The sequence below is a fragment of the Helianthus annuus genome, chromosome 3 (assembly GCF_002127325.2).
Source record: "Helianthus annuus cultivar XRQ/B chromosome 3, HanXRQr2.0-SUNRISE, whole genome shotgun sequence".
Classification (NCBI taxonomy): domain Eukaryota; kingdom Viridiplantae; phylum Streptophyta; class Magnoliopsida; order Asterales; family Asteraceae; genus Helianthus; species Helianthus annuus.
In genome coordinates this window covers 148,910,966-148,936,123 of record NC_035435.2, presented here as the reverse complement: position 1 = coordinate 148,936,123, position 25,158 = coordinate 148,910,966, and the positions used below count along the sequence as shown (strand labels likewise).

Below are 25,158 nucleotides of genomic sequence, written 5' to 3'. Positions count from 1 at the left end.
TGAATCACGGATGGTTACTTCATGTGTTTTGACAATATTTCACTTTTATTCTCAAGCTTTTTGAAATTACACTCTTGGTCCTTGTGATTTACTTGATTGTTACTTGGATAGTCCTCTGGATGAAGATTAGTTAGTTCAGCTAGAAGGAGTTACAAGCTTTTAGTGAAAAAATGACTATTTTAACCTTTAAGATAATAAACTTTTTAATGCACAAAATTTTAAAATTTTTAGTTATGTCCATTTTGGTCATTTTATAAATTTTATTAAAAGTTCCAGCTAATCTGCCAAACACCAAATAGTCAAATATATCTAGAAAGATACAACTACTAGCTACCAGATACAACTATCAGCTACCAGCTTCCAGCCATCAGCCACCAGCTTCTAGCCACCAACCACCAGCTACTTTTGCCAAACTTACCATAAATGTCAAAAAGGGAGGAGGGGGATGGGGCGTGAAAAATGCCGTTTTTATTAAAAAAAAATCAATTAAAATCCACCCACCAATGAAACGCCGCAACCTCACTTACACATTTGCCCCCACGCCGGTGGAGATCCTAAAGCCCCAACCACAACGTCGTGCTTTACGCCACACACGGGGTGGTTGGTTTGGCGTGGACTGACTTCCATACTAGATTTCCACACCCATACCATGTGATATCACTTCCATACCGGTATCCCAATAAACCTGACAATATTTGATATAATTTAAGTACTTAATGTTTTAAAATTTTATTTTATTTTTTGTTCACTTATTACATAATGATTACTTACAGTAATTAAAGATTTAAAGAAACATAATAACTAAGGATGTAAAGGAATCATGGCAAAATGAGCTTTAAATGTTTAATAGAGTTCGACTCATTTAACTTAAGAGAGCTCGAGTTTGTGTTGTGACTATTTTTTCAAGGGCGCACTATGCTTAGTTGTTTTATTAATTATTTGTAATTTAATTATTTTCTATATGTTTAACTATAGTTTTTTTCATATATAACAACTATAGTTCTTTTATATATAACATACTATATTATTATTTGGTTACCTTAATTTATATTGATTTTGTATACAGTTATTACTATTATACAAATATACATTGTTTGTTACCTAAAATTTCCTCTCAATTATTTATCAAATATTATATATGATGATTTTTTACTATTCAAATTTTAAAAGGTTTGATTGGTTGGTGGAATTTGTAGACTAATGGATGGATGTTGTTTGACATTCACTATTTTTTTATGTTTTTATCAATATATACAAGTCTTAAAGCTATACGTGCAAACCTTTATTGCATATAAACATTTATATTTTATTCCCTTAGACTATTTCTAAAAGTAAAAATATTCCTTAAAAGTAGTAGTATAAGTACCATATAACTCTTAGATCGTCCGTACTAGGCGTGTTTTTTTTTTAAAAAAAAAAGCTACAAAAAACGCTCGATCACGTCGTAAGGCCACCCCCTGGGCGTATTTCACCATTTTTTGTTTTGGCGTGTTTTAAATCACGTTGTTGGGGCATGTTGTTGGCCAATCAGATAAGACCATGTGGGTTTAAACTTTAAAGAGATAGAGATGGAATTTTTGGGTTTGGGTTTGCCGGAATTTTTGGGTTTGAGTTTTGTGGTTAGCCGGAGTTTTTGCAAGTTAAACGAAGAAGAAGAAGGGATGGGAGGCGGGTGGTTTGATTTAAAAGTTTGCTCAGTTGTCACATTAGACCCATGTGGTTTTAAACTTCAAAATCTTTAATATTTCAAGTTTAAAAAATGCTATACCAGTCCCTAAAGTTTTGTTTATTAAATGTCTCATTTGGATATTTTATAACCCTAAAATTTTGCAATGTAATTTTTTGTATTGTAATTTTTGTTTTATTTAATGAAGTACTAGTGGGGAACCCGCGCGTTGCAGCAATGTCGACAATACACGGCCGTAAATCCCATTCCAGTCATATATATAGTGCCCTCAGTTATTAAATCCAAGTTATTTAGTGCCCTCAGTTATTAAATCCAAGTTATTTAGTGCCCTCAGTTAAGTTGCTTATTATTAAATTTTTCTTTGTATTTACCTTGACTTGAGGCGTCGTGACCTCAGCTCGGTACCAAAATCCCCATGAGACTTGTACCAAAAACGAACATTAACATGCACCAGCGTACATACATTAACGTTGACAACAAACACATAAATAATAGCCGATAATGAAAATCATAATTTAACAGAGCCCGAAAGCATCGATCATGATAAACAAGTGTAAGCGTGAAATATATAATGATGATAACCGAGTAGAGAACTCAAAAGTATTGATCACTTTATCATGATTGAGCTTGAAGTTAAAGGCTGTTAAAATAATATATTTAATATATTCTCTTTAATTTCACCTGCACATATTATTGTTGGGCTTTCACATATTATTGTTGGGCTTTGATAAGGTTGTTGGGCTAATGGGTCCAGTTGTTACAAGTTGTTACCAGGTCGTTATGGGCCAAGGGGTGTTTCTGGATATCTTATATAGTTTGAGGATCATTGTGCAAGTATCTTGGTATTCAGGTATATAATGGATGAGAGAGAAGGAAGACTTCAGTTGATCTAGATATTTCTTAGGGTTTTCTCTGGATTCTCTCCGTATTCTACTTTGATCATCTGTGATCTGAGTTGTTGGTGTGGCAATCAGTTCATCAAGCTATCTTCAAGCTGTTGAAGAGTTTTGTTGGTTTTGTAGATCTCTGTGTAGAGATCATTGTTGTATTTGAGATCGTGTTGATCTCAGTTTATGTTCTTTGTATCTTGTTTGTATTTCTTCTTTCATATTCAACAGATTGTTCAATCTATTGAATCTGTACTTTGTACTTCATAGATCTCAGATATTTGAGATCTAGGGTTTTGGTTGGGTACCTTTTTTGGTTTGGGTTAATAATAGATTTTGTCACGTTTTTGTCGCTACATCTTGTGTGATTATTCTGTTCTTGTTAGATCTATACAAATTTTACATGGTATCAGAGCTTGAAGGCTCTTTTACCCAGATCTAAGTCTTCCGCTGTTAGATCTTGTATAGATTTTTTCTGATATTGTTTTTGTTTGTGTAGATCTGTGTTGTCTGATCTTGGGAGTTAAACGGTGTGGATCTTGACACTATTCTTGGGATTCGTGTGAAGGCTGTGTTGGTCTTTGAAACCCTAGAAGGTTTCAAGGCAAACTAACCAGTATTATTCTTTGTTCTTGGTGTTGACTTGTAACCCTAGAAGGTTACAGTCTTCATCGTGTGTGAAGATTTTGCACCCACTGTGAGATCTTTCTTTTCTCTGTAGTTAGTTTACTGCTTTTGTTGGTTGATTAGTTGAAGTCGGGGTAGTGAGGACCGGCACCATTGTTGCTTGTTATTGTTTGTTCTTTATTTGTCTGTCTTTGTGTTTTTCTCTCTTAGGAGTTGGCTCCTGTATTAAGACTTGTTCAGGCACTATAAGTGATGAACCTGAAATCTGGACACTGATACAGCTTCGCCATAGTGTGTTGTATATCTGTTTTTTATCTGTTGCTTTGTTGTGTGTTTTATCTGTCTTCTTGTTTGTGTGAGTTATCATGGTTCAGCCAGAACCAAGTGCTAGTACATCTCAGACCTTGATAGGTAAACTGGATATTGGAGATCCTCTTTATCTACATCCTAGTGATTCTAGTGCCCTTACTATTGTTAGTGTTAAGTTGAAGGGTACTGAAAATTATGCTGTGTGGTCTGCATCTATGAAACTTGCTTTAGAAGCAAAAAATAAGTTTGGTTTTATAAATGGAAAGTGTGAAAAATCCACTGAGGATTCTGTGCTTGCTAGTCAGTGGGATAGATGTAATTCTGTGGTGTTAACTTGGCTATTAAACTCTGTGTCTGAGGAACTTTTCTTAGGTCAAGTTTTTTCTAGTTTAGCTTCAGAGGTTTGGGAGGATTTGAAAGAGACCTATGACAAGATAGATGGTTCTGTGGTTTATGATTTGTTCAAAAAAATAAATAGTATATCTCAAAATGGTTCAACTGTAGCTGACTATTATAATAGATTAACAACAATGTGGAAGCAGTTTGATGCTATGCTTCAACTGCCAACATGTTCTTGTAAAGCAGCTAAAGATTATAATGATTTTACAATGTTAATCAAGCTAATGCAATTTCTTATGGGACTTGATGATGTTTATCAACCAGTAAGAACAAATTTGTTAACCAGAGAAACTTTTCCATCTGTCAAGGTTGCTTATTCTGTGGTTTCTAGGGAGGAATCACATAGGTTAACTAGTAGTGGGTCAAAAGGACAGAATGTTTCTTTTGTTTCTAAACCAAATCAATCTTTTGAGTCTAAGAAAAAGACAACTAATCAAAGAGGACCTAATTCTAATTTGAAATGTACACACTGTAACATGATTGGTCATACTGTTGATAGGTGCTTTGAATTAATTGGTTATCCTCCTAATTTTAGAAAAAGGTCTAATAATTCTTCTACTAAAACAAGTGTAACTGGTAGATCCAATGCTGCTGTTGGATCTTCTTCTGGTGTGTCTACTTCTGTTTTGCCTTTTACACCTGAACAGGTTGCTAAGTTGCTAAGCCTAGTTGGTGATAAGTCTGCTAATGTGTCAAGTACTGGAGTGGAGTCAACAAATGTAGGAGGTGGGTCTTGCTTTGTTTCTAGTGGTGTTAGTTGTTCTAGTTCTATGTTTTTTGAAGGAATAACTAGTTGGATAGTTGACTCTGGGGCTAGTCAGCATATGGTTAATAGTGATAAAGACATGTTTAATATAATTGATGTTTCTGATTTTGATCTTAAAGTTGGTCATCCTAATGGAACAAATGTTAAAGTTTTAAAAATTGGAGATGTCAAGTTAATAGATGGTGTTATTTTAAAAGAGGTCTTTTATGTTCCAGGATATCATGTCAACTTACTATCTGTTCATAGACTAGCTAAAGATAATAATATTAATGTTGTGTTTAAAGAAGATAGTTGTGTGTTACAGGATTCCAAATCAAGGAGAATCCTGATGACTGGTAGTCAAGATAGTGGTCTATATTTTGTGGGAAAACATGGTAATTCTGTTAATGTGTGTTTTAATAGCTTTGTTAAGTCTGGTTTATGGCATAGTAGATTGGGTCACCCATCTGATCAAGTGCTAGCTGTGTTAAAAGATAAGTTTGGTGTGAAAAATGTTGATCATGGTCTTTGTGATGTGTGTCATAGGGCTAAACAAGTTAGAGTTCCATTTCCACTTAGTGAGCATAAGACAAAGGCTATAGGAGAATTAGTTCATCTTGATATATGGGGTCCATATAAAGTAACAAGTTATGAAGGATACAAATATTTTTTAACCATTGTTGATGATTTTTCAAGAACTGTGTGGTGTTACTTGTTAACAAATAAAACTGAAGTGTTTGAAAACTTATGTAGTTTCTATGAACTTGTCTTAACACAGTTTGAGAAAAAGATTAAGATGTTTAGAAGTGATAATGGAACAGAGTTTGTGAATAGTCAAATGAGTGTGTTTTGTAAAAACAAAGGTATATTGCATCAAACTTCTTGTTCATACACACCACAACAAAATGGTGTGGTGGAGAGAAAACACAGACATCTTTTGAACACAGCTAGAGCTTTAATGTTTCAAAGTAGTTTACCTTTAAGGTATTGGTCTGACTGTATATTGACTGCTGTTTACTTAATTAACAGGTTACCCTCCTCTGTGCTAGGTGGTAAGAGTCCTTATGAAATTGTGTATGGTTTTAAGCCCTCATTTGATCATTTAAGGAACTTTGGGTGTCTTTGTTTTAGTACAGTTTTGACTGAATCTGATAAATTTACTTATCATGCTGATAAGTGTGTTTTTGTTGGGTATTCTAATGTAAAAAAGGGTTACAAATTACTAAGTTTAGATAATAGAAAAGTGTTTTTTTCTAGAGATGTTAAGTTCTATGAAAATGTGTACCCTTTCAAGTCTAGTATAAATAAAGATCAAGAATTGATAAATAAAACAAGTTTAAATCATATAAATTTTTTTGATTTTACTAAAACAAATATGCCAGAAGTTCCTAATGTTCCCAATGATGAAGAGGGTACAACTGGTGCTCAAGATCACTGCAGTGATGATCAGCAGCCAGTGTCACCCTCTACATCTGCCACTGCCCAAAGTGTTGAGGATGTTATTCCTGAAAGTGGGCAGTTGGGTGGTAGTAGCTTGGGTAATATTGGCATGGCAGAGGACACTGTAGTACATGATGAGACCAACCTGTCTGAGGGACAGTCAGTTAGGAGATCTTCTAGGAAAGTGTCTTTTCCAAATAAGTTTAGTGATTTTGTTGTAGAAGGTAAAGTTAAGTATGGTGTTGAAAAAGTTGTGAATTATGCCAATTTATCTGTTGATAATTTGTGTTTTGTTACTTCTTTGAATAAGTCTACTGAGCCTACTTTATATAGTGAGGCTGTAAAAGATCCTAGGTGGATCGAGGCTATGAATAAAGAAATGGAGGCACTTCTTAGAAATAAAACTTGGGAAATTGTTGAGTTGCCTAAGGGTAGGAAGCCTATTGGGTGTAAATGGGTATATAAAATAAAATATATGGCTAGTGGTGAAATTGAGAGGTATAAAGCTAGGTTAGTTGCTAAAGGTTTCAACCAAAGGGAAGGCATTGACTTTGGTGAAACTTTTTCACCTGTTGTTAAAATGGTAACTGTTAGGGTTGTGTTAAAAGTTGCTGTGAATAATGGCTGGCCTTTATATCAACTCGATATAAACAATGCTTTTCTGTACGGGTCTTTGTCTGAAGAGGTTTACATGAGTTTACCTCAAGGGTATTATAATAGTGATAAAAATAAGGTGTGTAAACTTGTTAAGTCCCTTTATGGACTTAAACAAGCACCAAGAAAATGGAATGAAAAATTGACATCTGTTATATTAAATATGGGGTTTGTACAAAGTCTTTGTGATCATTCTTTGTTTGTTTTGAATAAGAATGATGTTGTTATTATTTTGTTAGTGTATGTTGATGATATAGTTGTTACTGGAAACAGTCCTTCTGAAATTGAAGTTGTCAAAAGGTGTTTAAGTGATAACTTTCAAATTAAGGATTTAGGACTGTTAAAGTACTTTCTTGGTATTGAGGTGTTATACTCAAATGGTTCTATTTGTTTGTCACAGAGGAAGTACTGTCTTGAACTTCTTGCTGAGTTTGGGTATTTAGGATGTAAACCTGTTGGAACCCCTATAGAACAGTCACATGTTATTACTGCTAAAACTGATAAAGATACAAATTTTCTTGAAAATGTGACTGGGTTTCAAAAGTTGATAGGCAAGTTGATATACTTGTCATTAACTCGTCCAGACATAAGTTATGCTGTCCAGTATTTGAGTCAATACATGCATAAGCCTTGTCAGTCACACTTGGATATTGCTTTAAGATTGTTAAGGTACTTAAAGCAGTGTCCAGGGAAGGGTGTTTTGGTCAGGAAAACAGGTAATTTTGACATTATGTGTTATGTAGATTCGGATTGGGCTAAGTGTACCAAAACTCGAAAATCTGTTACAGGTTTTGGAGTTTTTGTTGGAAACACACTTGTTTCTTGGAAAAGCAAGAAACAAGGTGTTGTAGCTAGGTCCACAGCTGAGGCTGAGTACCGAGCTATGTGTTCAGCTGCATGTGAGGTAATGTGGATTAAGAATGTCTTGCATGAGTTGAAATTTAGTTGTACTTTGCCAATCAAATTGTTTTGTGATAGCAAGTCTGCTATATCCATTTCATTAAATCCTGTCTTCCATGAACGAACCAAACACTTTGAATTAGACTTGCATTTTTTGCGAGAAAAAATTGCAAGTGGCATTATTGAACCACATAAAATTGCTACTGATGAACAGTTAGCAGACATTTTCACAAAAGGGTTAAATCTAGTGCAACATGGTTTGTTATGTGAAAAGTTGGGTTTATTTGATATGTTTGCAGGTTGAAATTATGGGGGGATGTTAAAATAATATATTTAATATATTCTCTTTAATTTCACCTGCACATATTATTGTTGGGCTTTCACATATTATTGTTGGGCTTTGATAAGGTTGTTGGGCTAATGGGTCCAGTTGTTACAAGTTGTTACCAGGTCGTTATGGGCCAAGGGGTGTTTCTGGATATCTTATATAGTTTGAGGATCATTGTGCAAGTATCTTGGTATTCAGGTATATAATGGATGAGAGAGAAGGAAGACTTCAGTTGATCTAGATATTTCTTAGGGTTTTCTCTGGATTCTCTCCGTATTCTACTTTGATCATCTGTGATCTGAGTTGTTGGTGTGGCGATCAGTTCATCAAGCTATCTTCAAGCTGTTGAAGAGTTTTGTTGGTTTTGTAGATCTCTGTGTAGAGATCATTGTTGTATTTGAGATCGTGTTGATCTCAGTTTATGTTCTTTGTATCTTGTTTGTATTTCTTCTTTCATATTCAACAGATTGTTCAATCTGTTGAATCTGTACTTTGTACTTCATAGATCTCAGATATTTGAGATCTAGGGTTTTGGTTGGGTACCTTTTTTGGTTTGGGTTAATAATAGATTTTGTCACGTTTTTGTCGCTACATCTTGTGTGATTATTATGTTCTTGTTAGATCTATACAAATTTTACAAAGGCTTAGATCTCAAGTCGAATTTCGAGTTTAAGCCGAGTTTGGCAATGTTCAACCAAGAATTCTAATTTATCATTTCCCATAAAGAAGAACCAATCTCAACAAAACACCATCTGTATATAACATCCATCACAAAACGCATAAGTGGTACATATTGTCCATTCTACAAATAAAACTTGAATGGTGTACTAAATTTGCAGCATAGAAAAAAAAAGAATTTAGCAGTGTACCAAAGAATCAATATTCTAAATGGCTCCATCTTTACCAAACCTTAAATCTATGAGCCTAACACACATGATACAACCACGGTCTAGTCCGAGAGCGCGATCTAACTTCAAGAACTCCCGTAAAGTTTTGCATAGACTCTCTTAGTCCTATACAACACAATCATACTCAAGACAAATGCCATGAGACAAAGAACTGACAAGATTCCGCAAGTGTTGGAGTAGCATATGGTTCCATAGCACGTCAGTGCTTCGCCATCTGTGAGCGTGTTAAGGTTTGTAGCACTTTGAATCTTGGTTTCATAGTCATAAATGCCACTAGCAATGACACCGGAGAAAATTAGTGAACCGGTCGGGCTAGCAAGTGTAAGAAAGTTATACAATGCACCAAAACTGTTTAGCCCGAATAGTTCTGACACAGCAGATGGCACAATGGCCCAATGGGCACCGTAACACGATCCCGTCACAACTGAGACAATGTATATTGCCCCTGGTGCCCTAACGGCATAGTAGAGAAGTGAACACGACATCACTACTTGAGCCGCAGCCATTGCCACTGGTCTCGGGTATGCATACTTTTTGTTGCCATAATAGTTTAAAAAGTTAAATCACTTGGAAAAATCAAACTTATTTACATGAACATAGAGCTGCAAACGAAGCGAACATGTTATGGGTTACCAAAAAAAACATAATATACCTTAAGCACCCTTTTGCCTCTAAAGCTTACGCGCGTTGCAGCGGAGTCGATAATTTACGTTAGTTTATCAATCATCTCAAGCTTAGCCCGTTTACATCCATATATAAGACTACGCTCCATCTGGACTCAGCTCGTTTACATAAGTAGTCTTATATACGGATGTAAACGACCCCTTATTTTTATTTTTGGTGTTAACATCCAGCTGTTAAATAACATTTAGGTAAATGACACTTAAACTTAAAAAAATATTAAAATCAGGAACTGCCATATTTAACCACGAACGATGGCAACCAAAAAACATTTTTTTCATCCAAATCACACATAGTAAGCTCTTCCCTTCAAAATGTCTTTTACAAGTAATGTTTTTTATTTTTAATTTTATATGTTAGTTTTCAAAGAAGTAATCAACATACACAACATGATATCAAAGTCTAATTACCTCAATAATCAATGAGAAACCCACGGCCCATCACTTCACCTGTAGTCTCCACTTGGCTGACCATTAAACAAAATTTCATTTGCAAATGTTTTGACTGCAAAGTCAATGCACCGGTCAGTCCAATTATTATCCTCAGTTAGCATCCTCTGGAATGGCATAACACAGGTTACCATCATCAGCAGGTTGTTTTTCCAAATTTACCCATGTTGCTTGCTTCACTTCGCCTACTCCGTTACCCTTAGTAGGGCCCACACTTGTCGGGTCAGTCCTATGACACATCTTTTTTTTTTTTCATTTTTATGATCGAGCAGGTGAACTAAAATGTAGATGATGTTGGTGTTGTTGATCAACACCTGGTCGATGCTTTACACAGAAAAAAAGAAACACGAATGATCGTAGCCAAAAATCAGAAACACAGGTGACTATGTAAACTTGGTAGACCTTTGACCCATGTGATGTCAAAAGGTCGACCCGATCACCATTTTAAACTGACGCCTAATTGGACTAAATGAGGAGCTGATGATACCCTTAGTGGGGCCCACACTTGTCGGGTCAGTCCCATGACATTCTTTTTTTTTCCATTTTGATCGTAGCCAAAAATCATGACATGGGTTCCTTCCATGTTACCCATTGCTGAATCTGAATACTCTTGGTTTGAAGTGGAAGCAACATCATTGTTTTTCAGTTCACTCACTTTATGAGTTTCATTTTTTGAAGTCTGAATACTAAAAAATAAAAAAATATTAGTTTCGGATATGATCAAAACCAAATAAGAGAACAAATTGAAGTAATGATGTGTTTACCTCGAAAATATATTCGTTATCGAATGAATCAAGAATTGTATTCCAAGTTATTGGATTGGTGGCATAAGAAACAATGAATACTTAGGAAATTGTCAAAGCTGGGTTCTGGCTGAACATCATAAGGTCATCTTCTTTAAGGAATGTATTTCCATAAAATTTGAAGTCACCGGTAGAAGCACCAAAAATGGTTCATCAAGCAAATAATCCACATCAAAATCCTCAGTGTTGCTTGTTTCACTAATGTATTCATTTTTTTTTCAGATGTGGGTCCAACTTGTTCTGTACAGGCAAATCAAACAAGCATGATGAGAGGTAAAAGTTTAAAACTATTAATAAATTACAACGATAATAGCACATAGGGTAACTGCCATTCGCATTGAACCTCCAAGGAATGAAGCAGCTCCAAGTAAAGCATACCTGAAAATATATTATTCCCATGTAGAATCCTGCAAGCATGACCATTTCTTGATAATTAGAAGGCCAAACTCATCAGTTTGTTCATTAATTATAGTATTATACAAAAGAAAACAAAATCTACCATAAACACACTATTAGACACCCAACCCAAACACTCCACTTTGCAAGACATGAAGTTGCAAATCTTTCCTTGGTTTAATGTATTTGTTAAAAAAGACATAAAAGTGGTTAAACAATCAACCCAGTGAGGGAAGTCTCCCTATATTAACGACAATAATCACAATCAACTCGAACATAAGCAAAAGTTATGTCACCCATCTGCCAATTTATGAAGAGTCACTCTTTAATATTTCGAGCTTCCTCTAAAGAATCCGGTGCCCTTCCTACGCAATATATGAAATTATGAATAAATTCTTCTTCTAAAAGATTCTTTGCCTATTTCATAACAAAGTAATATTGATTTTTAATCATAATCTGCTATTAACACTATGGAAAAAAAAAAAGAAAAAGAAAAATCAACAAAATGTAATTGTGGGTTAACGCAGTTCATTCTAGCCTGTACTAAAAATGACCAGGTACAACCTAGACCCGTTTTAACCCATTAATCCTACTGCATACTCCCTGTATTAGCAACAATAATCAGAATCAACTTGAATATAAGCAAAAGTTATGTAATAAAATCAAATAGACTTCTAAAAGGGCACCTTGTCAAAAACCCAGATGAAGCTTTTCAAGGGTTCTTCAAAATTTCCTAGTAAAGCAGCAATGAGTCGATTCATTCGAACTAAAATTCACCAGGCAATTGAAGGTTGTCAATCAGAATCCTAGATGATGACTCGATCAGAACCCAAGACGACAACAAACCATCGCCGAGCATTAGTAGTTACCAATCAAAACTGGGATTCGATACGATAATTTAAACCCTTTTGTTTCACAACTCAAAATTGAAAACTCATACCTGTGGTCCGCCGAATGTTGATAGGGTTAAAACCTTTGGGAAGAAGAAAGCTAAGAGATGATAGAAGGAAATTTGACTCAAATTCTGGCTGATTTTCATTTTCATTTCATACGTAAACCAATTAAATAAACAAGACACTTACACAAGACACCCCAAACTAAACCAAAATAGCATCCTAATCCCTTGACTTAACAATAGTAATAAAACTAAAATAAATAAGATACGTAACAATACTCCCCCCTTAACCTACTTTTTGCCCTCAAAAAGTAAGCTCTTCAATTCAATCCTTAACCATTGTCGTCTTGTTCAGTTTCCTCATCGCCTCCCACATTAATCACAAAAAGTTGTTTCTTTTTGCACTTGTGTCATGGAACGAATTTTTCAGTGCACCAAAAGCATTCTCCTTTTGACTTTTTTAACTCTAGTTCCTCACCTGACAAGTGCTTCGCGTTAATAGTTGCTGGTTTATAAGTTGGTGGCCCAGGGATTCCTATTGGATCTGGAAGCAACGGAAGTTTTGAAGCGTTAACCGGAGGTGTTATTTTGACATCTTCGGGTTGCAGCCCATCCTCCACATCTTCACCTGAAAACCGAGGAAATTCAACCTTCCCGACCCGCATAGGCTGAGTACCCGTCCGCGAATCATCGCTAAACAGCCCTTTATCAGGGCCGCCTCCGCCGCCGCTGAAGCCGCCTCTGCCGCCAGTAAAACTGCCACCGCTTGAATGCTCCTTGAGTGCTCGTAAGATCTCTTCTTGTTGTTTCATCGACTGTTCTTGTAGTTTCAACATGGCGGCTAGGGTTTCTTGGAGATTTGAGATTGCCTTGCCATGTTCCTTGAGAGTGCTGTCAATTTCTTGATTGCGAGTGTTAGTCATGGTAATCGAAAGTAATTCCGATCGGAGATCGGAACGGCTCTGATACCCTTGATAGGGTTAAAACCTTGGGGAAGAAGAAAGCTAAGAGATAGAAGGAAATTTGACTCAAATTCTGGCTGCTTTTCATTCCATACGTAAACCAATTAAATAAACAAGACACTTACACAAGACACCCCCAAACTAAACCAAAATAGCATCCTAATCCCTTGACTTAACAATAGTAATAAAACTAAAATAAATAAGATACGTAACAAATGTGTTGAATAATCTCGCCTTCGTTCATCTTCAATCAGTCCGCAAGCAACAATCATCGCGTCAGGCAGTGGCAGTGGGGTTGGCAACGACGGTGAAGGGAAACTTCACACCTCACTCTCCTTTATAACAATCTGATGAAACTGGATATAAATGGATGAAACTTCACACCTCACTCTCCATACCACCCCACGCCCAGCTTGAAAGCCAAGCCCCAAGGGGCCACGCCCCAATCCAAATCCACCCAGGGTGGTGCCTTGGACGTTTTACCCCAACCCACGCCCCAACCCAAGCCCCATACCCCATTACCTTATATAGTATATAGATTATTAGTTTTTAATTTAAAAAGTTAATAATTGTGTAATGATTGGTTGAGCCATTATTCCACTACACCCATTTTGTAAAAATGCCCAATAATGTCCCCTTGCTGACTGGACTGCCACATGACGGAAACGCCCAAGGGTGGGGACATTATTCACTAAACCACTACACATGGTCTTATGATTTACTTTTAGTTTTAATAAACCATATACTTTATAAATTTATTTATTTATTATTATTAGTAGTATTATTTTATAAATTCAAATCCAATTGACTTGTGAGTTAACACGCTGCAATGTGCATGTTTTGTTCAATGTTTTTACATCTACTTCTTGTTCGGTTTATCGGTACATCCACATAGGGTCATCTCCGGAAATGACAAAAAAATTGGGCGTCGAGCGAAACAAAAAAAAATTGAGCCCACTAATTATAATATAAATTATCAAATATATGTTACAACGATAATTGTTATAAAATAAACAAAACAAAAAAAAAATAGTGTAGTTTGATAAAAATGTGTTTATACACCCATGTATATGTAAATATGTGATTCAAATATATTTTTAGGCCTAACATGTCGCGTAATCTCACTTTATAAAACGCTGATATTGTTTTTAGAAAAAAAGCGTTATAAAATCATTAACTAAAAATAATAAAAGTTAATCATGGGATTTGAACTCATGACCTCAAGATTATAACCCAAAGCATTATCCAATGAATCATATAATCATCTTGTTAACAAGATTGAATAGTTAATTAATTAAGTGAACTGATAGTTCAAAACAATTTAGGAAATAAAAAACGCAAGTGACTAACTGAAAATTGTTTAGGAAACAAAAATGCAAGGGAGGGGTTTAGAACTCATGACCCTGATTTTTAAATCTGAGTATCTTAAGCATTGAACTAGCTTCATTTTTTTTATTTTACTCATTTATTAAATACTTAAGATAACAATGGTCACTTAAAAATCCAGACTTCAAATTTTTGTCGGGACCTATAAACCTTTTAGGCCTCGGCATCTGCCCGGGCTGCTCAACCCTAAAATCAGGCCTACCGCCACAATGCACTTCACTCTTTTACATAAGATTTCAAGTATTGTCATCGTCTTTGCTATAACGTGTGGAAATTCTTTTTTGTGTTACATTTTGATATAAATTTTATGACTAAATATTTTTATGTTTTTTTTATTCGGTATAACGATCTCGCCGCAACTCACAGTTCCTACTAGTTTCAAATATATAATAATAATCTCTTTAAACTATATATCACTATATTTGAACTTCCAATTTCCAAATTCAGCTTTTAAATAATCTGTAATAGAGTTTAATATCAGGAAAATAAATCAAAATAATATTGTTTTTGTTTACTTGCAAACATAATACTTGTGTTATTTTCTTGATAATATAAAGAAAAACAAAATTCCACATCATCAATACCGAGTTGATGTCACTACTCATTATCTTCGTTTATTGAAATTGAAAGGAAAAAAAGTAAGCAATAAATTTGAGAAGGCTTTTCTCGAATATTATTTTATGACTATTTCTACAATCGGGTAATATTAATACACAACAACCACCCATTGAATTCAACCAAACATTGGTCGTTTCCTCGAAACCTCGTGTAACTTCTCCATTGACCATATCCAGAAACTCGGTTTTGATTGATTATATATATAAGTTGTATACATTTCAATCTCCTATTTAAGTTTCAATTTCAATTTCAATTTCAATTCAAGCAAGCAACATGGGTGGTGAAACATCATTAGAGCTCACAATCATCTCAGCAAAAGATCTCTATAATGTCAATATTTTCGCCAAAATGAACGTTTACGCAGTCGTTTCCATCACCGGAAATCAAGATCAGAAGCAGAAAACTCATGTCGACGAAGACGGAGATTCCAATCCTACGTGGAATCATCGGATGAAGTTTACGATTGATGAATCTGCTGCGTTACAAAACCGATTGACTCTTGTTGTTAATATTAAAGCGGTAGGGATGTTTGGTGATAAAGATGTTGGAGAAGTTCATGTTCCGGTTAAGGAGCTTCTAGACGGTGATTACACCGGAAGAAGACCGTTACAGTTTGTTTGTTATCAGGTGCTGAAACCGTCGGGTCACCCGAAAGGCGAACTGAGTTTTTCGTATAAGTTTGGGGGGAAATCCGAAGGAAAACCTAATAAGGCGGATAAGTTAGATGAGCCTGCAATGGCTTATCCAGCGGTGGGTTCTGGATTTGGCTCAGAATACCCACCGCTGTATGCGGGGACGGTTGGTGCTGCTCTGGGATCTTATCTCCCAACATCAACCGTCGATCCTGGATCATATCCTTATCCACCGGACGAAGGTGTATCTCCTTTCGGAAAACCTAATAAGGTGGATAAGTTAGACGAGCCAAATATGGTTTATCCAGCTGTGGGTTCTGAATTTAGTTCAGTATACCCACCACTTTATGCGACACCGGTTAGTGCTGCTCTGGAATCTTATCCACCAGCACCAACTATGGCCGCACATGATACTTATCCACCGACAGGAGGTGCGTATTATCCACCTCCAGCTGGGTACCCTCAGGCACAAGCGGGATACGCGTACCAGTGGCAGCCAACTTACGATGTTTATCCTCCACAGCCTGCACCAGGGTACGGTGGGTATACACAGTGGCGGAACTAGCCCATTAACTCAGGGGTATCTCAATTTTTTTTTACTGTGCAATCACACAATATAAAAAAACGACAATAAATAAATAAAGTAAAACAAATAGCTAACTAATTGGGCCATAATTTCAATCATTATTATTAATAATTTGGGCAATTGGGCCACTGTTTCAATCGGGCTCCTACAAGTTTGGGTTGGTTACGGGCATCCTTGTATTATTTTAGGGGTATCCTTAGTATAAAACTGAAAAAAAAAAATACACTACGGATACGCACTTGAGCCGTAGCCCGTGCTACGGTTGCTAAAGAATTAGGTCCGCCCATGGGTATACACCACAGTCGGGGTATTGGGAGGAGCATCGGGCGGTATGTTGAAAGGAGATGCTGTGTCGGACGCTGCTAATGGTGGGGGATGCGGTGTTCCTTGTGGAGGTGGTTATGGTGGCTTGTAATTTTTTTTTAACGACCAACGAATTCTCCAAATTGGCTACTGGCGAAATTCACCTAGGGCTGCTGAAGCCCGTGAACACTTGCTTGAAGGCACGACAATGCAGTGATGTAAAACCTGCCCAATTCAAGTATCGAACTAGCGATCGCCGCCTACTCGCCTAGTCTCTCATCATCACCAGGTGCCGCAGAAAGTAAATGCTCGGGACAGGAGTTCAACCTAGGTAATGGTCAGATTGACGAAATAGATTAGGAACAAGAATTGTGTATTTTATTTTTTAGTTATATTATTTTTTTTTATGTTATGTTGAGAGAGGCCAAGGTTTGGTACCCAAAAAAAAAAAACAAATGGCCGTAAACCATTCTACTGTCGATATTGTTTATTGATGATTATTTTGACCCCCATTTAAGTAATGTGCATGCTCACCTTAACAATACTAGTTTAGCCCTTTTCAGTTACTTCTATTAATGATTGTCATCTTGTTTTGGCATACTCTTTACAAGTCGTATTGACTTACAAGATTAACACAAATTTGAGTGTCATACATATCACCATATAGTGTCACATGAGTCTAAACGCATCGTATAGGTGTATACGATATGCATAGTATACGAGGTGTACAATAACACAAAACTCATGGATTTGATGTGTTTGATGTGCCCTATACACCTCGTATAGACCTATATATACGAGGCGTATAGATGGTTAGTTGCATAATTACTTTGTCATGCTTTATGCCTTTATAAACGAGGCTCAGTGATGATGAATTTCAATTGATCAAAACATTCAAACGATCCAACGATTCAAATAATATTCATTTTCTGTAATTCCAACATAAGCATGTTAGCAATGTCTTGGTAGGACAACTATTTTTTTGACGAATCATCTAACAAATCATGGGTTCCAGAGAGCAGCCTAGTATAAGATTTATTCACTTGTTTTGTTTATGAAATACTTACAACACCATTGTTTTAGGAGGGGTCTGGTATTCCTAATTCTTACAAGATAAGGGTGAATGATCATAACGAGGAGAAGGTTGTTTCCGACGTTCTTTCTTATTACAAGGAATCATTATTGCTAGACCTGAATGAGGTAAGTGTTTATTTACTTATATATATATATATATATATATATATATATATATATATATATATATATGGTAGGGTTCATGAGTGAACAATGATTTATTTGTGAACAAAATGAACTTATCCTGACCATTGATTTTGTAGATCTACATTTTTTCTTTAGTGGCAAGATTATAATTATCTTTTGTAACTTACATGTATTTTAATAGACACAAGGGTATAATTGTATTTTTCTATCTTCATTTAATTAATTGATTTTTTTCTTTGTCCTGATTTCTCTTTCCAATTAAAAGAATATTTAATTACATTCTCTATATTTTTTTTCTCTCACATGTTACCTAACTTAATATTTGATAATTTAAAAAAAATACAAACATTATGAAATATTGTTCCATCTAGAACACGATTAAAAGTATTTAATTACATTCTCTATACATATATGTATTAGATCAATGTTTGATGAAAAGATGTATAGTGGAAACAATATATAGTAATACACAAGTGTATAAGATATATATCGACATGTATACACTATGTACTTGAATAATACACAGGTGTATACTGACCTGTATACACATGTACTTGAATAATACATAAGTGTATAAATCTGGTTTATACCGACCTGTGGAAACAAGATTTAATAATACACAAGTGTATAAGTCTTGTATATACTGACCTGTATACACATATGTTAAAAAACATAATTTAATTAGGTTTAATATTTAATTTTAAAAGGAACATCAGAGTTTAATTAAAAAAGCTTTATCCCTTCAATCTCTTATAATTAATTAATAATGGAGAAATAATTAAAAATGTGTGAGAGAGAGAGAGAGAGAGAGAGAGAATTAAGAGAGAAGAAAATTAAGGGATTTTAATTAAAGTAATTTGGCTAATGTCAATCTTACCCTTTTAATCTAAAAAATGATCAAGGGTCAAAATTAGTTCACTCAGTTCACTCTCAAAAAGTTGTTCACTTATGATCCTAATCATATATATATAAGGCATTAGATTTACCATCACCTTTTAACCATTAACTTGTTTCATCATCCTGTCCATGACGATGAATACGAATACGGCTACCCGGGTTACGAATATGGGGGTGAAGCTTCGTACAGACAACAAAACTATCCCTACAACGAATACGGTGGTGAACCTTCTTACGCCCAACCAAACTATCCGGACAGTGTATACGCAGGCGGACCCGACTATGTCGAATAAATCAACAGGGGTCGGTGGATGACGAGCAACCACCTTATCAACAAGTTTTGTATGAAACTAACTGGGTATGGCGATTCTTCATTTATGCCTTTTTCGATAAATATAAGTTTAACCGTGGCTTTGTTTTAGGATTTTATGTCCTGCGATTAGTTGGAGTTGTGGGCTAAAAGAAGGGGAATTGATAACGGTTACATCATTGTTACTAGATGGTCAAAGAAACATGGTGGTAATGACGTGACGGTATGTCTTCAATGCAGATGTAGCAGCAAGAGTATAGCCACGTTGAGGAAAACTGGCAACAAAAAATTGGATGCATTTTTTTGCTAATAGGGTTTTACGACGGAGCGCATCACGCTTGGAGGATAGATATGAGGAACCCAGAACATAATCATGGTCTTGCTTAACATCTGGAGGGCCATGCGCATGCAAGAAGACTATTTCAGAATGAGTACAGATTGGTGGAGCTGTTGAACATGCAAGAAATGGAGGCATGTAAAATCTGGAAAATCATAATCACACTCCAAAAGAAATACATAATGCTCTTCAGAAGATTAATGGCGGAAGGATCGTTCCACAAACGTCTCCCATGTAGAAACAGGAACATCTGCTTGTTGATAAACACTACACCTATTAACTCAGCGGAATCCCTCCACAAACGTCATTGTAGATATTTTCTTTGTTCAACGGTTATCCTACGACATGTGGCATGCATTCCCGCATGTGTTGATGATCGATGCGACCTAGAAAACCAACATGCACAATATTCCATTTGTGCAAGTTATGGGTATGACGTCGACAAACAAGACGTTTTGTGTCGCTCATGCCTTTCTTTCAAAAGAATGGGAAACAAACTTCATATAGGTCCTGGAGATGATCATGTCTATGTTGGAAGAGTATATGGAGCTGCGTGTGTCGCAACCCCCAACCCCTGCCCGGAAACGGGTGCCGCGAGCCAGTCAGATGGTATCGGTATTTATTAATTTGGCAGCGGAAATGAGACATCAGGACCGTAGTTAGGAAATATTTTATCAGAGTTAAAACACCAAACTTTTTATAATAAATAATTGGGATAAACCCAAGTTTTCATTACAATATAATTTATAGGGATGAACCCTAGTTTATTGAAAACAAAACTCCTTTTTATTTAGGTAACTTTTATAGCCATTTTTCCAAGACTTCAGTGCTCTCCAGCTGGCTTCTTAGTAAAGAAAACTTAAAAATTAAAACACACATTTAGTGTGTGTTCAAGGTGTTCTGTTCGAACACAGGAGAAGTCCCAGGAGCTTAAACCCTAGCTCCAACAAAATCGTTCAATTGGAAGGCCAAATGAAGTCTAAATTCACAATTGAACATAAATTAATGATCACCCAAGCTAGGGGATCATAAGGTATGTAAAATTTTGATGATTCTTGAAGTTGTGAAATTTGATAAATCTTATAATCTGCGAATTATGGATAAATTATTGAAGATATGGCTGAATTATGATGTATAGTTGCTTAGAAACAAAACCTTAAGTGAAAATTATACATATATTGCCATGAATTGAATGATTAGATGATTTACCACACTAGGATAAGTGGGTTTTAATCATATGATGAAATTAATGACATAATTATGATTAGAATCATGATATCTGAAATTAATAAGATGATGCTTGAACAAATTAGGTGTTTAAGTATATAAATCATACTTGCTAAGTAGTAAGTTTAGTATGATAAGATGAAAAATCGATGATATATTCATGTTGAATGATGTATGATATCATTATGTGTTAAAAAAGATCAAAGTTGTGTTAAAAATTGATTAAATACGATTACATAAACTTGGTTAATAAAGTGGTTAAAAACGATAGCATAAGAATGATGCTTACCGGATAATTGATCAATGATATGATCGAATGAAAAATTCGACATAAGAATCGTAGGATGGAATAGTCGTAAATGATTATGACAAATCTAACCATCTTACAAATTTCAATGATAGTTTGACGTTTGACAAGCTAGGTGGAAGCTTGGGAATGAAGCAGGTCAAACGAGTCAAGAATGAAGGAAAAGCATAATTTGGATGCTAGGTAAGTAAAGCTTACACTCTATTTATTTAATACCTATTGATTTTATAGGTTCTGAATAATATAAAGTCTTGTTTGAATTCTGATGTTCTGACACGACATGTGCGGTTCGGAACAAAAGACAATAAAGATAAACAATGTTTAATGGTTAAAAAGAGCTAATACGGTTATTTAGTCATTAAAGGACTAATAAATAACGAGTTTTGAATAATTACCTTATAAGGTAAACTAATATATTAAAGGTAAAACGGTAATTCTATCACTCGTTGACGATTACCGTTAGTTTGTGAAAGACACTTTATAGCGTAAGTTATAATGGATCAAAAGAGTCAATAAATGATTTATAAGGAAAATGACTGTACGATGTAAACCGGAGCGAGTCATGTAGACGAGATAGTAATAAACATCATCTCGCCAATAAATTCGGTCACTTAGACTAAACAGGTCAAAAGGTGAAGATATTACCTTTTGACAATATCGACTAATGACTATTGTCGAGTTATATTATTTCAGGAGTAAATATCAAATGGATATTAGCATCACTATAAGTTAGCGGTTATAAAAGAAGGGTAGGAAAAACGGGTCAATATATTGATCCGAGCCAGGTATGTGTAATAGGGTGACACTCATTTAGAACGTAAGGTTCAATGAGTGTTAAATAAAGTAAAAATAGACATTTGGTTACTTTAATATGTAAGCCAAATGTTTCAAATAGTAGACATTGCGTCAGAAAAAGCATAATGACTTTTCAAACAAATTCATAGTTAAAAAGAAGAATTTTGGTCAAACATGCTTTCAAAAGTCCTTCATCGTAAATGAAAGGCTAAAATGGACCAAAACGCCCTTGTAAGCGTAATTGAACAAATGACCTTTAAAGATTATTTGGAAACGAGGTTTATGATTAAGTAAATACTTAGAATAAGTATAAAAAGCAAAAGATGTAAATTTTTTGTCAAATGACTCTATATGAGTCTTTGCCGTAAACTAACAATCCGAGGAGTAAAACTCGGATTATATAGATCACCACATTGAATCCACCACAAATATAGTTGTGGTGGGAGATCATTTGAAAAAATGTGGACATATGAAATTAGAAGCGAATGAAAGCGATTCGTGCTTAAAATATGCTTAAATACCCTTAACGGGTCAAAATAAGCATATGAGCGAAAATGGGTTTAAGAATGTATATGAAACCGTGATTGGAACCTAATATGATAAACATTATTGAATTTAATAGGTTCATGAGAAATAGCGGTCAAACAAACTTGTTTGTTTGATAAATGCATGAACGGGTCGAATAATTTGGAAAACCCCTACTGTTCAGTGAACACTCCTACTGTATAGTGAAAACTCCTACTATTCAGTAAAAACCCCTACTATTCAGTGAACACTACTACTATTTAATGAACATTCCTACTGATGGGTGAACATTCTTTAGAAAGGGGTTAAACTAGAGCCCTCGCGGCCCACAGAGGCTAAGACCCATCTCGGTCGCGCCCCGCGACCAACCTAAATGACTGCAAAAGTGTGTTGGTTGTTAAAATGCAGTTGCGAACTCGTTTAGACATGTTTTAAGCGCTATATGACTAACTCATTTCATGTTTTATGAAATGTAGGTACTAATTGAGTTACCGGAGGACGATCAAGCTCAACGAAGAGCCGAACACATAAAGAACAAAGCTTCCGCGAAATGATTCGTTGTCACGTTTTAAACGGCGAATGTTCTATAAAATGTGGAAATGTTTTATTTCTTAAAATGTTTTGACGAACCTGTATTTTTAGTGTATGATTAATCGTAAATACACTATTATAGTCGAAATTTATATAATAATCTATAATTGGACTAAGGGTCTTACAATATATATATATATATATATATATATATATATATATATATATAGAAAGGTTAACATACAAAAAGCCTTATTATACTTCACGTACGCGACAAGCGTAACCATCAGATCAGGGCCATAATCACGCATGGATCAGTTAATCACGCATGGGAGCAGTTATTCGGTGAGAATCACGCATGGGAGGTGATAATCATGCATGGGTGTGTTAATCACACACGTTATGATGGTAAAAAAATAATCACGCACGTTATATATTTTGTCGCGTAGGTTAATGTACGTTAAGCAGTTTTGTACATTATACTTTCTCTCTCTCTCTCTCTTTCTCTCTCTCTCTCTATATATATATATAGGATCCTGTACTGTAACACCTCGAAAATTCGTGACCAATAAAATAAAGACAGGTGGCATGTGGGACAAACGTGTCAGGAACCCGGATCAAATAAGGATGTATGGTAGGATTTGAAAAAGGGCGTCATGTTATTAAAATACCTCTGAACGGCCCAAGGGCGACATGTTATTAAAATACCTCTGATCGACCCAAGTTATGAATCCTAAGATCCTTAAATCATTATGATAAACATCTAGCCTGTCGTTTCTAAGTAAATAAAATTCCATCTTTTATATGGAAAATGGGTCTTTAAAATGTTACTACTACAATTAAGAATTTAGATTCTTCAATTAAGAAAATTGAAATTTGAGGATACATGTCCAAACAAGAAGTCTTAAAGTCTCCGTCACTTTATATTGCCACAAGGTGCCAAAAGGTGGAAGTGCATGGCTAGGCATGCAAAAGACTGACTACATGGCCCCACAACTGAAAGGAAGTGCATGAGATTCGGACTTGTAGTATTGCATGGTCAAACTTGAATGTTTACAAAATTTTTGGCTTCTGGCCATCGGTTACGGACCGTATGGCTTTAAGCTTACGGTCCGTAAGGTGCCTATCTGGGCGATTTCAGCAAGGGTCGGTTACGGACCGCAACCGTTCAAGCATACGGTCCGTAAGACTGTCGCTGGCAGCAGAAAATGGACAGCTACCTGTTCAGCCTGTTGCACCGCCTTAGTATTGTGGTTTTCGAAATCAGGGGCATGATAGGCAGTATATAGCATCTTAGGGACACCTGGGGTGATCTTGTAACCATCCTAGACTATCTTGGCTTGATCTTGAGCTCCCTAGTTCACTATATAAAGAGGAGTTGTGACATTGGACTTGCTCATTTTCACTATCACTCAAGACACTTCTCTGGAGCTCTCTAGACATCAAGCCAACTTCCTAGTGATCTCTAGCAGTAATTAGGACTCTTGTAAGTGTCCTTAACCTCCCTTAATCCGTTTTAGCTTAGTTAATTAGTTAAAAGTCAAACCATCGTAATTAAGGTTTGACTTCGTGATTAATTAAAATTTGTCCAGTCAAATCACGAATTAAAAATACCTTTGAGTAGGTAATTATGTGGGTAATAAACCCTTAAAAGGGTATTTCCAGATTCCCACTCTAACTATGTTAATTGTCGAGTCAAAGCTTACCTTAAAAAGTCAACAGAATGTTTATCCTTCAAATTAATGCATAATTAGCAATGTAGGATACATGCAACCTGTTTGATCATTAATATAACTTGGTAATTAATGTAAGAACATGTCCCAACATGTTCAACTCGACAATTTTCAGTTTAGGCTTGGTTTGGAACCGAAAGTCGCATAGTTTGACTTCTGCTTTGACTTTCAGTTCTGACCCGTTTAAGCCAAGTTTAGGATTGCCTTAGGGCTTCTTTTGGACCTATTTACATGTTAGTATAACCCTCTGTGATTATACAACTTGGTTCATTAGATATCCTATTCACATGCATGTTTCCGTTAAATGCTTATATGTTGACCATTATGCCCAAATGACCTTAAAATATGAATTATGAAAATATAAAAGGGTAGACATCTTAGCTACTGATTTATAAGCTTGCACCTAAATTTTGAGATCAGTTTGAGGTATAGATTAAGAGTTAGGCTCATTAGCGTAATTAGAAGCTTCTTTAGTAATTAAATGGCGTAAATTGCATATAGCCTATCTAAACCCAAATTTTTATACAAAACTTTATACCTACCGAGTTTTGTAAATCCTATTGACCCCAAAACCTTTTTCTACTGATCTAGTATGTTAAATAAAGTATTTTGAGCCTTCTGGAATATTAAAAATATCAGCTTTTTATACAAAACCCGGAAATGGCTCCAAATCACCCTTT

At 35.4% G+C, this 25,158-nt stretch overlaps 2 protein-coding genes across 2 annotated transcripts; one reads left to right on the top strand and one right to left on the bottom strand.

The window, feature by feature from the left end:
* Positions 1-8,713: 8,713 nt before the first annotated feature.
* Positions 8,714-9,969, bottom strand: LOC110928089 (protein NUCLEAR FUSION DEFECTIVE 4-like). The gene has a single exon (XM_022171302.2). The coding sequence runs from the start codon at positions 9,388-9,390 to the stop codon at positions 8,950-8,952; it is 441 nt and encodes a 146-aa protein (XP_022026994.1). The 5' UTR covers positions 9,391-9,969; the 3' UTR covers positions 8,714-8,949.
* Positions 9,970-15,196: 5,227 nt separating this feature from the next.
* On the top strand, positions 15,197-17,116 carry LOC110930016 (protein SRC2). The gene has a single exon (XM_022173225.2). It carries the CDS (start codon positions 15,348-15,350, stop codon positions 16,269-16,271), a length of 924 nt encoding a protein of 307 aa, XP_022028917.1. The 5' UTR covers positions 15,197-15,347; the 3' UTR covers positions 16,272-17,116.
* The last annotated feature ends 8,042 nt before the right edge of the window (positions 17,117-25,158 follow it).